We start from the raw sequence: 13897 nt of genomic DNA, 5'->3' as shown, positions 1-13897 counted from the left end.
CCTAGGAAAGCCGTAGAAGATGACCCAAGTCCTTAGCCCCTGCACTCACATGGGAGGCCTGGATGAAGTTCCTGACTCCATCAGATGGAGGCAGATGGAAGAGTGATCTCTCTCTCTCTCCCCCTCCCTCCATCCCTCCATTTCTCTAACACTGCCTTTCAGATAAATAAATATTAAAAAAAAAAAAAAAGAAAGAAAGAAATGTGATTTCTCAGGTATAACTGCCTCATAAATAACATTCAAGGCTGCTCGTCTGAAATGCTTTGTAAGGATCAGGAGGGAGACTGATTAAAACCTCAGTGGGAACAGCACGACTCACGTTTCTGTCTTTGCACGTCACTCACCTCTGATTGCTAAAGCACTGAAAGATCTGGCAACCTAACATGAGCTGAGGGAGCGTGTGAGATTTCCCCAAAGCGGGCAAGACGTAATCAAAGAAGACATTAGAAAACTAACAGATTTTCTTTTCTAGGCCTCTGATTCCAAAAGTGGCTTCTTGTCGAGCTAATTCTTACCTTCCCATTTAGCAAAGTACCTTCATTAAAAATTAAAAAATAGAACCCTCCCAAAATAGCTTTCTTAATTTCACCACAGCTAATAACACCAAAAACTTACTTTCTCAAGTTTTATAATAATTTTTACGAAACGATCAGCTTACCCTGCATGGTTTGCTGTACTGACTCACTCACTCAATTTTAACTCTACTGAAAGAGAGAGAGAGCTCTTCTATCTGCTAGTTCACTCCCCTAGACTGCCACAATGGCCTACTGGGCCAGGCTGAAGCCAGGAGCCAGGAACTTCATCTGAGTCTCCCATGTAGGTGGCAGTGGCCGAAGGACTTCGGCCATCTTCTGCTGCTTTCCCAGGCCATTAGCACGAAGCTGAATCAGGAGTGGAGCAATTGGGACCGAAACCAGTATCCACATGGGATGATGGCATCACAAGCAGCTGCTTTACCCTCTATGTCACAAGGCTGGCCCTATAGTTCTATTTTCTTTTTCTTTTTTTTTTTTTTTAAAGACTTACATATTTATATGGAAAGCAGAGTTACAGAGAGGCAGAGAAAGAAAAAGAGAGAGGTCTTACATCCATTGGTTCACTCGCCCATTGGCCACAATGGCCAGAGCTGGGCAAATCCAAAGCAAGGAACCTGGAGCTTCCTCCAGGTCTTCCATGTAGGTGCAATGGCCCAAGGACCTGGGCCATCTTCTACTGCTCTCCCAGGCTATAGCAGAGAGCTGGATCTGAAGAGGAGCAGCCAGGACTAGAACCAGTGCTCATGTGGGCTGCTGGCACTGCAGGCAGTGGGTTTACCTGCTATGCCACAGCGCCAGCCCCATACAGTTCTATATTCACTCCCATGTCCCTGTGTTTCTGGAGTATAAAGTCATCACAATCTGGTAAGACATAAATAACCAGCATATCTTCTACAGTGGCTCTAGAGCAGCTGAGCTGAGGGGTCAGTGCCTGGCCTGCCCTAGGAAGCACACTGCCTGTGGCTCATCCACCAAGCCATGTTCTCACTGGGGCTCAGGCCGACGCCCGCTGCTTGCTTTGCAGACTTCCTCGGGGATGTGCTTGTTCCTTCCAATGCGATCCCCCTCCTCCCAGGCAGTGAGCTGTACTCACAGGATCCCCCCGTCCTCACAGGCAGTGAGCTGTACTCACAGGTTCCCCCCTCCTCCCAGGCAGTGAGCTGTACTCACAGGTCCCCCCTCTCCTCCCAGGCAGTGAGCTGTACTCACAGGTTCCCCCCTCCTCCCCAGGCAGTGAGCTGTACTCACAGGTTCCCCCTCCTCCCAGGCAGTGAGCTGTACTCACAGGTTCCCCCCCTCCTCCCAGGCAGTGAGCTGTACTCACAGGTCCCCCCTCTCCTCCCAGGCAGTGAGCTGTACTCACAGGTCCCCCCTCTCCTCCCAGGCAGTGAGCTGTACTCACAGGATCCCCCCTCTCCTCCCAGGCAGTGAGCTGTACTCACAGGTTCCCCCCTCCTCCCAGGCAGTGAGCTGTACTCACAGGTCCCCCCTCTCCTCCCAGGCAGTGAGCTGTACTCACAGGATCCCCCCTCTCCTCCCAGGCAGTGAGCTGTACTCACAGGTTCCCCCCTCCTCCCAGGCAGTGAGCTGTACTCACAGGTCCCCCCTCTCCTCCCAGGCAGTGAGCTGTACTCACAGGTTCCCCCCTCCTCCCAGGCAGTGAGCTGTACTCACAGGTTCCCCCCTCCTCCCAGGCAGTGAGCTGTACTCACAGGTTCCCCCCTCCTCCCAGGCAGTGAGCTGTACTCACAGGTTCCCCCCCTCCTCCCAGGCAGTGAGCTGTACTCACAGGTTCCCCTTTCCCAGGCAGTGAGCTGTACTCACAGGTTCCCCCCCTCACAGGCAGTGAGCTGTACTCACAGGTTCCCCCTTCCTCCCAGGCAGTGAGCTGTACTCACAGGTTCCCCCTTCCTCCCAGGCAGTGAGCTGTACTCACAGGTTCCCCCCCTCCTCACAGGCAGTGAGCTGTACTCACAGGATCCCCCCGTCCTCACAGGCAGTGAGCTGTACTCACAGGTTCCCCCCTCTCCTCACAGGCAATGAGCTGTACTCACAGGTTCCCCCTTTCCCAGGCAGTGAGCTGTACTCACAGGTTCCCCCCCTCCTCCCAGGCAGTGAGCTGTACTCACAGGTCCCCCCTCTCCTCCCAGGCAGTGAGCTGTACTCACAGGTTTTCCCCCTCCTCCCAGGCAGTGAGCTGTACTCACAGGATCCCCCCTCTCCTCCCAGGCAGTGAGCTGTACTCACAGGTTCCCCCCTCCTCCCAGGCAGTGAGCTGTACTCACAGGTCCCCCCTCTCCTCCCAGGCAGTGAGCTGTACTCACAGGTTCCCCCCTCCTCCCAGGCAGTGAGCTGTACTCACAGGTTCCCCCCTCCTCCCAGGCAGTGAGCTGTACTCACAGGTTCCCCCCTCCTCCCAGGCAGTGAGCTGTACTCACAGGTTCCCCCCCTCCTCCCAGGCAGTGAGCTGTACTCACAGGTTCCCCTTTCCCAGGCAGTGAGCTGTACTCACAGGTTCCCCCCCTCACAGGCAGTGAGCTGTACTCACAGGTTCCCCCTTCCTCCCAGGCAGTGAGCTGTACTCACAGGTTCCCCCTTCCTCCCAGGCAGTGAGCTGTACTCACAGGTTCCCCCCCTCCTCACAGGCAGTGAGCTGTACTCACAGGATCCCCCCGTCCTCACAGGCAGTGAGCTGTACTCACAGGTTCCCCCCTCTCCTCACAGGCAATGAGCTGTACTCACAGGTTCCCCCTTTCCCAGGCAGTGAGCTGTACTCACAGGTTCCCCCCCTCCTCCCAGGCAGTGAGCTGTACTCACAGGTTCCCCCTCTCCTCCCAGGCAGTGAGCTGTACTCACAGGTTCCCCCCGTCCTCACAGGCAGTGAGCTGTACTCACAGGTTCCCCCCCTTTCCCAGGCAGTGAGCTGTACTCACAGGTTCCCCCCCTTTCCCAGGCAGTGAGCTGTACTCACAGGTTCCCCCGTCCTCACAGGCAGTGAGCTGTACTCACAGGTTCCCCCCATTCTCACAGGCAGTGAGCTGTACTCACAGGTTCCCCCCTCCTCCCAGGCAGTGAGCTGTACTCACAGGTCCCCCCCGTCCTCACAGGCAGTGAGCTGTACTCACAGGTTCCCCCCCTCCTCCCAGGCAGTGAGCTGTACTCACAGGTTCCCCCCCTCACAGGCAGTGAGCTGTACTCACAGGTTCCCCCCCTCCTCCCAGGCAGTGAGCTGTACTCACAGGTTCCCCCCCTCACAGGCAGTGAGCTGTACTCACAGGTTCCCCCCTCCTCACAGGCAGTGAGCTGTACTCACAGGATCCCCTCCTCCCAGGCAGTGAGCTGTACTCACAGGTTCCCCCTTTCCCAGGCAGTGAGTTGTACTCACAGGTTCCCCCCGTCCTCATAGGCAGTGAGCTGTACTCACAGGTTCTCCCCATTCTCACAGGCAGTGAGCTGTACTCACAGGTTCCCCCTCTCCTCCCAGGCAGTGAGCTGTACTCACAGGATCCCCCCGTCCTCACAGGCAGTGAGCTGTACTCACAGGTTCCCCCCTCTCCTCCCAGGCAGTGAGCTGTACTCACAGGTTCCCCCTTTCCCAGGCAGTGAGCTGTACTCACAGGTTCCCCCCCTCCTCCCAGGCAGTGAGCTGTACTCACAGGTTCCCCCTTTCCCAGGCAGTGAGCTGTACTCACAGGTTCCCCACCTCCTCCCAGGCAGTGAGCTGTACTCACAGGTTCCCCCCCTCACAGGCAGTGAGCTGTACTGACAGGTACCCCCTTTCCCAGGTAGTGAGCTGTACTCACAGGTTCCCCCTTTCCCAGGCAGTGAGCTGTACTCACAGGTTCCCTCTCACTCCAGGTCCTGAGGGAACCCATAAGTGCTCTTCTCCAGTTGCCCGTTGCTCTGCTGGACTGTCATGCATCCCACCCACCCCGGAGAGCAGAGTCACCCTATCTCATAGTGAGTGACTCGATTCTGTTAAAAGGCCTTTGATCCAAGATCCTGACAAAAGCTTTGAGCAAAATAAGACAGAAGCATGGAGGCCCATTCAAAGGTTCATTTACTTCCTCAAGCAGTTTCCTTTTAGAGCAACTACCCTCCTGATGAGCTGTTCTGGGTGCTCAGTGGCCTTGGCGTGGAAGAAAAGACAAAGGAGAGCTGGCTCAGGGGAGAACCGAGTTCCTTCTCTAGTTTGAGAGAACCTCTCAAGATCCGGCAACTTCCACCCACACTGCTCCCTCCTTATCCTGGGTCAAGCCACGCTGGTCCTGGACCAGACTTGGAAGCAGCTATTTCCCCTCTGCCTTTCTGCCTCCCAGGAACCTACTCCAGCCCAGGCAGCACTGCTCTTTAGCCCCTCAGACCTGGCCCGGAGAGCAGAGTGCTCCACCCACACGGACCTGCTCCCTTCAGCCTCTCACTCGCAGCCACTCATACACCACCCTGTCTCTGTGCTCCTCCAGGAAGACCCCAGGAACCCAAGTCGGCTACAGTCATCATCACCTGGAGGCATAACACTGCACGGGAGAAAAAACGCCTTCTTGGGAAAGTGTCTCCTGAGCCTAAGAAAGGAAGCCCTCTATTCTTCGCGAAGACTCAGCCCCAGAGGGGAAAGGCTGCGCCCTCGCACTGGGTTCCACGCAGAGGTGCCCTGCTCACGTCGGCTTTATCACTGCCACCACGTTCAGCACACAGAGTGCACAGGGGGCTGGCGCACCACTGACGATGCTCACAGCGGAATCCAGCAGCTTCTGCAGCAGCTGGGCAGGTCCACACGGGGACGGCTGCTCCGAATGCCAGATCAGCTGCTTAGGTCAGCCCGACAGTCAAACCCATGTGAGCCTCGCAGACTTGAGAAGTCCAATCCCTCCTCCACGGTGCCGGCCTTCAACTGACAACACACACCAATCCCCCGACTCGTCTTCTGGCCTGAATTTGACCTCGTCCCTTCTGATTTTCTTCTGAGTGGCCTGGCTGCAGGCCTTCCCCATGCCACTCACTCCAGACGGTCTAGCCTCTGTCACTCTTCAAAACGTGAACCTCAGGAATTTTCAAATGGGATTGCTCCCACCAGCAAAAATGCAGCTTCGCTCCATCAGAGACTTAAAGATTCATTAAAAGAAGAGAGGAGCTCCCTAGAGCAAGGAGACTTCCTTCGGTTGTGGGGCAAAGTAAAAGGGAACAGCCAGAGAGCCTGCAGTTGGAAAAGGAAAGCTGAGAGGTGGAGAGAGCCCTGTCCAGGAGGCGCCAGGAGGCGCGCTGTCAGCACACGGTAATGCCAGCAAGCCTCAAGACCTGCCACCAGCTGGCCCCCCGGGGCACTGTCTACCTAACGGAAAACAGCGCTTCCTCGGCGGCTATCCTGACCTGCCCACCTGAGTGAGATATTCTACTTCGTAAACGCAGCAACAGCTGTGGACAAACGTCACAGAACATCAGACAAGGACACATTCAAACAGAAAGACACAAATGTTCCAAAATCCAGGATAAGGGAGGTGCTCTGTGATGCTGCGACGCCCACAGCTTCCCCTCCAGAGCGCCTGCTCAGAGACAACGAGACGGCACGTGCCGTTCCTGCGCGCTCTCCCTCAGCTATGCTGCAGCTGTAACCAAGTGGCATGCGCCACTTCGAGGAAACACTACAAGGAACCAACTCTCAGGCGGCTTCTGATCGGGCAGCCTGCACTGCCAGGAAGCGCACTGGAAGCTGCAGCTCACCGGACGGAAGCTGTGATCTAAGATCTGGGGGAGGAGGGACACCAAGTTGTCCCCTCTGAGAACAAGCCATCTACTTCAAGGACAAGAAGAGAAAAGACCACCAACCAAGCTGAGAAATGGCTTACGGAGTTGGGCCCAGGGTAACAGAGGCAGGAGCACAGGCAGAACGTGACACAGCCCCCTTCGTTCTCTGCAGACTTGCTCTGTTCACGACAAGGGGTGTTTGGGGACAGCTCCTGTGTGGCTCCAGCATCGACACTCTGTACTTAGGAGCCAGGTCATTCGTCACGGAATGGAAGAACTGACCAGGCTCTGAGCTCCCACCAGGTTCTCACTTTTCCACATGAACTGTCCGCAATCTGCTAGGAGACGACTAAGCCAGCAGATGGTTTGAACTGGTGGTGGAGGCAGCCTTGGCTTTTGCCTCGGCTTTCCCTCAGACTTAAATCTTTACTGCCCCCTGCTGGCAGCATCAGGCTCTGCCGACAGGGCTAGCTGCGTTTTCCACACAGATGAACAAGTGCGCTGCCAGGCACTCTTTTCTAAGCCACCATGACTTGAGCGACCTGCACTGCTGTGCAAGCGTGAGGTGTGCTTCGAGCATGCGCCAAGTTCTGTACTAGTTCTGTTCATATTTGCCTTTTGTCCAATACGCCATTTATCACAGAAATAAACTTGAACGGTTAAAAATTCTACAACTGGTAACATTCATCTCCGCTAACAGCCTAACACAATCAGCAAGCCTGGGGGACAAGCAGCAGAAACCAGCCACAAGGACCAGCCCGCCCAGTGCCTCCAGCTAGGATAAGGACCGCTGGTCTGACTCAGGCCTACTCCAAGGCTGTGGTTCACCTCTTCCTCCAGGCTTTGACTTGCAGGGAAGAACAAACAGAAAGATAGTGGTTAACTCTTGCTCCCTTGCTCTGAACCTCCTCCCGGGCCAGAGAGGAAGTCACCATCGATGGGAGGGTGACTGCACTCAGCTGACTAGAGAGGCGACAGGCTTGTTTTGGCTACTGTTAAATGTAGTTCACACACTGTGGCCAGAAGTAGGAGGATTAAAAAATGAATTATGGGGGTTGGGGCTATGGCACAGTAAGTTAATCTTTTGCCTGTGGCACCAGCATCCCATATGGGCCCCAGTTCTAGTCCTGGCTGCTCTTCTTCCCATCCACTCTCTGCTGTGGCCTGGGAAAGCAGTAGAAGATGGCCCAAGTCCTTGGGCCCCTGCATCCGCGCGGGAGACCTGGAAGAAGCTCCTGGCTTCAGATCAGTGCAGCTCCAGCTGTCATGGCCAGTTGGGGAGTGAACCATGGATAGAAGACCTTTCTCTCTGTCTCTCCCTCTCAATGTCTGTAATTTTACCTCTCAAACAAATAAATAAAATCTTAAAAAAACAAAAATGGCCGGCGCCGTGGCTCAACAGGCTAATCCTCCGCCTTGCGGCGCCGGCACACCGGGTTCTAGTTCCGGTCGGGGCACCGATCCTGTCCCGGTTGCCCCTCTTCCAGGCCAGCTCTCTGCTGTGGCCAGGGAGTGCAGTGGAGGATGGCCCAAGTGTTTGGGCTCTGCACCCCATGGGAGACCAGGATAAGCACCTGGCTCCTGCCATCGGAACAGCGCGGTGCGCCGGCCGCAGCGCGCTACCGCGGCGGCCATTAGAGGGTGAACCAACGGCAAAGGAAGACCTTTCTCTCTGTCTCTCTCTACTGTCCACTCTGCCTGTCAAAAAAAAAAAAAAAAAAAGGACTATAGACCAAACACCCACAGAGCGTATATGTGTGTGTGTGGGGGGGGTGAATTCAAAATAAATGAGCTCGAGTCCATGAAGAACCCAGTTCAGCAGCCGCTGACACCCTCCTTGGTGTACCGGAAGTATTCAGCACAGCATCTGAGTGCGCACTGCACATGGCTGAGGTGTAGGACAAGGAGCTGGGTTTACAGACAAATAAGACACAGGTTATATTTCCAAGGGGCAAGGGAACTCTCCAAGTTTCACATACACTCACTTCTTAAGCTCCTCAGCTGCAATTCTAGGCCTCTCTTTGCCACACTCTTGGACAACTGATTTGTAAAAACTCATGAAACACCATTAACACGTACAGCCCATCCACATTAGAAAAGGATAATGATCAAAGCTTCTGACGTTAAGGGTTCCAAACAAATTCTGAGGGCACTGCACCTGTCAGGCTACAGGCCCACAAACAAGCACCCAGAACATAAAGGCTGAAGCCTGCACACATCCAAGAGGCTAAAAAAATGTCCTGAACACCCAGATGTCACTAAAACCATTCCCACCTGCTTACCTTCACTGAGTCTCAACCACCAAATGTTTTCACTTTTATTCATGATTTTTTAAAGTTCATAATACATACCCACACATTACAAACTCTCCTTCTTTAGGGCAGAGAGAATGCTATACACTTGCCTCACCACTTAAGAATCAGGACCCTGGGGCCAGCATTGTGGTGTAGCAGGTGAAGCCAGCAACTGCAACACTGGCATCCCATATGGGTGCTGGCTTGTGTCCTCGGTTGCTCCACTTGCCATCCAACTCCCTCCTAATGTACCTGGGAAAGCAGCGGAGGATGGCCCAAGTGGGAGACCTGGAAGAAGCTCCTGGTTCCTAGCTGTGGACTGGCCCAGTCATGTAGGGAGTGAACTAGCAGATGGATATCTCTCTGTCTCTCCCTCTCTCAGTAACTCTGCCTTTCAAATAAACAAATCTTTAAAAAAAAAAAAAAAAAATCAGAACCCTACCAAGGCCTTGAAGCCCACGTACCCCTGCTTACCTGCACCCCTCCCTCCATTGTACCTGGTACCCACCATCTCCCTATTTTAAAAAATATATTTGTTTTTATTTATTTGAAAGGCAGAGAGACAGAGAGAGATCGTCCATTCCATGGCTTTGCTCCCCAAATGCCTGCACCAGGTGGGGCTGAGTCAGGCTGAAGCCAGCGGCCAGGAACTCAATCCATACCACTCACACGGGTAGCACGAAACAAGTATTTGAGCCATCACTCACTGCTCCCAGGAAGCCGGAGTCAGAAGCTGAGCCAGGACTCAAACCCAAGCACTCTGATGAGATGCAGGTGTCCCAGTAACCACTTCACCAAATGCCAACCTTCCTTTTGTCCCTTTTTTAAAAATTTACTTATTTATTTGAGGGGCCTACATTGTGGTGTAGTGGGTAAAGCCACCACCTGCAAAGCCGGCATCCCAAATGGATGCAGATTCGAGAGCCGGCCACTGCACTTTCAATCCGGCTCCCTGCTGTTGTGCCTAGGAAAGCAGCGGAGGATGGCCTGACTGCTTGGGCTGCTGCACCCACCTGGGATTTCTAGAGGAAGCTCCTGACCCCTGGCTTTGGCCTGGCCCAACCTCAGCCATTGTGGCCATTTAAGGAGTGAACCAGTGGATAGAAGATCTCTCTCCCTCTGTCTCTTCCTCTTTCTGGGTAACTTTCAAATGAAAATAAATAGATCCTCCAGATCAGAAGTGGAATAGCCAGGACTTGAACAAGTGCCCACATGGGATGCCAGTGCCACAGGCGGTGGCTTTTACTCACTATACCACAGCCACAGCCCCTCTTTTGCCCATTTTTAAGATCCATCCCCCAGACTCTTTTTTTTTTTTTTTTTTTGGTGCTACAGTTGCAAAGTGCAGGTATTCTGCGAAATTTCAACCTCCTCTGCTCTGCGGCCTGCACATCCTCTGCCGATCAGGAATCAGAAGGGAGGCCGACAGCACTCAGGGCAGGAACTATATCCCACTCATCCCTGTGTCCCGGCACCAGGCCCAGGGCCTGCTTGTTGGCTAACTGCTTCTTTAACCTACACCAACACTCACATAAAAAAGAAAAACACCAAAAAAAAGGAAGACAGGCCCACCTGGAGAGAGAGAGGATCAAACACCCCGTCCCCCTTACCTCTGCTTCCACCTGCTGCTGGGTCCGGTTGTGGTTCTCTTTGTGCTGGTTGGCTCTCAGGACCTGCTGCTCGATGCCCAGCAGCACCGCTTCACAGCCGTCACACCTGGCGAGCAGAGCACCAGCCTTAGCCGCAGAGGCCCCGAGATCTCCCTCCCAGCGCCCTGTGCGGACTGCTCCCAACCCCCTCCCCCGAGCCAAGGCTCTCATCCCTCCTGCAGTCCTTTCTAAAGACAAGCGTATCTAAACACACTGCGGAGGACACAAGGAGACAGACACAGCCATCTGGAGGGAGCTTCCTAGAACATCGGTTTGACTTTCAACATTTGCACCCGCACGAAATGGTTCACAGAATGTAAAGGAAGGAAGGAGGAGATACTTCACAGGTGGCACTGATGAGTTACTTTTCTCAACAGAAAAAAAAAAAAACCCTTTCTAAAAGCATCCTTTGCATGTAATTCAAAAAGCTCATGGAAAATGAAATTAAGATATTATTTTAGTGCAAAAAAAATTTTCTGATCCATAAGTAGTGTTTTTCTAACATGAATTTCCATGAACTTCTGACAATTTCTCATATGCATGGATTTCAGATTTTTTTACACCAAAAAAAATTATCTTTCAATTCCATTTTCCAGTGAACTTTTTGAAGTCTCCATCTGTTCTGCAGTGCCCCTTTCCTCAGAAGTTTAAGTTACTTTCTAACTGTCATGTCTCTGCTTGTCATGCTCCCAACTTCTTATTTTGAAAAATTTAAAACAGAAATAAAAACTGAGGGGCTGGGGTTGTGGCCAGCATCCCATATGGGCTCTGGATGCTCTATCCAATATGAAACCCACCTGCTCCGCTTTTAATCCAGCTCCCAACTAATGTGCCTGGGAGAGCAGTGGAAGACAGCCCAAGTAACTGGACCACTCAGATGGAGTCCCAACTCCTGGCCATTGCAGCCATTTGAACAAGCACATGGAAAATCTGTCTCTCCCTCTTGTTGTAACTCTGCCTTTCAAATAAATGAAACAAGAAAGTTGGGGCCAGCACTGCAGTGTAGTGGGTAAAGCCGCCGCCTGCAGTGCCAGCATCCTACATGGGCGCTGGTTCAAGTCTTGGCTGCTCCACTTCTGATCCAGCTCTCTGTTATGGCAGTAGAAGATGGCCCAAATACTTGGGCTCCTGCACCCACGTGGGAGACCCAAAAGAAGAAGCTCCTGGCATCAGGTCAGCACAGCTCTAGCTGTTGCGGCCATCTGAGGAGTAAACAAGCAGATGGAAGACCTCTCTCTCTCTCTGTCTGCCTCTGCCTGTCTGTAATCTGGCTTTCAAATAAAATAAATCAATCTTAAAAAAAAAAAAAAAGTTGATAGAACAATGATTCAAAATTCAAAATGACTCAAGATTCGAAAGTTATCAAAGTTGTATCATACTTGTTGGATCTCTCTATAAAGCAATTTTGTTTCCTATCTAATTCCAATCCCCTAAATAGGAGTTTTATAAATCTCTCCTAGGGGTAGATATGCCTCTTGGGACACCTACATCCTATATCCCTTGGGCTCAGCCCTGGCTCTGCTTCTGATTCCAGCCTCCTGCTAATGCACACCTGGGATGCAAAGACATAGATGACTGAGCTGCAGGCCGCTGGCCTTGGCCTGGTCCAGTCCTAGCTGTTGTGGTAGAACGAGCCAGTGGATAGAAGGTCTCTTATCTCTTCCATTCTCTCTCCCTCTCTTTCTGCCTTTCAAATACAACACATAAAAGAATGCCTACTAGTGAATATGCTGGAAAGGGGTCAGGATAGTGCCAGGATAGAAAGGATAGTGCCAGGACAGGGTCAGGATAGAAAGGGGTCAGGATAGATTTTTTTTTTTTAAAGATTTATTTATTTGAAAGACAGAATTACAGAGAGAGGTAGAGACAGAGAGAGGTCTTCCATCCTCTGGTTCACTTCCCAGATGGCTGCAATGGCCAGAACTGCGTTGATCCAAAGCCAGGAGCCAGGAGCTTCTTCCGGGTCTCCCATGCGGGTGCAGGGGCCCAAGGACTTGCGCCATCTTCTACTGCTTTCCTAGGCCATAGCAGAGAGCTGGACTGGAAGAGCAGCAGCCGGGACTAGAACTAGCACCCATATGAGATGCCAGTGCTTCAGACCAGGGCGTTAACCTGCTGTGCCACAGCGCCGGCCCCAGTATGTCAGCATTTTTATATTACATGGCTTTTTTCTACATTTAGCTCCTATTTATTCTGATGTATTGTTTTACAATCTTTTGAAAGCTCCGGCTTGTGTCGCATGTTATAAAGGGAGGGCATCTAGGGCCACACTTGGGACAGAATATGGGTTGAGGGGTCGGGGAAGACTCTAACAGTGGTTAAGTGAGGCAAACTCAGGCACATCAGACCCTAGGGAGTCAAAGCTAGGCTGCTCATCCCTGGATATGCTCTTTTCAGAATAAGCCAGAGATGCTGTCTGTTTAAAAACGGGGGCCAGCACTGTGGCATAGCGGGTAAAGCCACCTCCGCAGTACCAGCATCCCATATATGGACGGCAGTTCGAGTCCTGGCTGCTCTACTTCCGATCCAGCTCTCTGCTATGGCCTGGGAAAGCAGCAGAGATTGGCCGAAGTGTATGGGCCCCTGAACCTGCGTGGGAGACCGGGAAGAACCCCCCGTCTCTGGATCAGCGCAGTCCCAGCTGTTGTGGCCAATTGGGGAGTAAACCAGTGGATGGAAGACCTCTCTCTCTCTCTCTGCTCTCCTCTCTGTGTAACTGTGACTTTCAAGTAAAATAAATAAATCTTTAAAAAACAACAAGAGCAGAACAGTGTCCCCATCCCTCTGCATAAAGCTGGCTGGCCTCTTGTTTTATAACCTCCATCTGCTATATGCCTGCCTGGGAAGATAGCCCCTCAATTCAAAAACCTCTCTTGGCCGGCGCCGTGACTTAACAGGCTAATCCTCCGCCTTGCGGTGCCAGAACACCGGGTTCTAGTCCCGGTCGGGGCGCCGGATTCTGTCCCGGTTGCCCGTCTTCCAGGCCAGCTCTCTGCTGTGGCCCGGGAAGGCAGTGGAGGATGGCCCAAGTGCTTGGGTCCCTGCACCCGCATGGGAGACCAGGAGAAGCACCTGGCTCCTGGCTTCGGATCAGCGAGATGCGCCGGCCACAGCAGCCATTGGAGGGTGAACCAACGGCAAAGGAAGACCTTTCTCTCTGTCTCTCTCTCTCTCACTATCCACTCTGCCTGTCAAAAAAAAAAAAAAAAAAAAAAACCTCTCTAAGTCCCAACAACAAATCCCCATGAAATGTGTGACAGCTCATGCAAATACCAAATTCAGTGGTTTTTGTTTTTAGATTTATTTATTTATGTATTTGAAAGATTTATTTATTTATTTATTTGAAAAGTGAAAGAAAGAGAAAAATCTTCCATCTACTGGTTTACTCCCCAAGTGACTGCAATACCTGGGGCTGGGCCAGGCTGAAGCCAAGAGCTTTATCCAGGCCTCCCAAGTGGGTGGCAGGGGCCCAAGAATGTGGGCCATCTTCCACTGCCTTCACAGGTGCTCCAACAAGGACCTGGATCAGGTGGGACTTAAACCAGCACTCAAATGGGATGCCAACGTCACAGGTGGTGGCTTAATCCACTGCCCCACAACACCAGCCCATGAAATTCTGTTAAAACAGACTAAATGCAAACGTTTCAAGTATTTAAAATTTTTTTTTCCTTTTGAT

General features: G+C 52.3%; 1 protein-coding gene across 2 annotated transcripts in view; it reads right to left on the bottom strand.

The window, feature by feature from the left end:
* COPS7B (COP9 signalosome subunit 7B) overlaps window positions 1-13897 on the bottom strand; it is a 36296-nt gene that overhangs the window by 2760 nt on the left and 19639 nt on the right. For both annotated transcript variants that reach the window (XM_062193434.1, XM_062193440.1), the window contains exon 6: window positions 10183-10288. In XM_062193434.1, the coding sequence (XP_062049418.1) occupies window positions 10183-10288 (106 nt within the window). The remainder of the gene's footprint in view (window positions 1-10182; window positions 10289-13897) is intronic.

Source organism: Lepus europaeus, chromosome 1 (genome assembly GCF_033115175.1).
Source record: "Lepus europaeus isolate LE1 chromosome 1, mLepTim1.pri, whole genome shotgun sequence".
In the NCBI taxonomy this organism is placed as follows: domain Eukaryota; kingdom Metazoa; phylum Chordata; class Mammalia; order Lagomorpha; family Leporidae; genus Lepus; species Lepus europaeus.
This window is presented reverse-complemented; position numbering and strand designations above follow the sequence as displayed.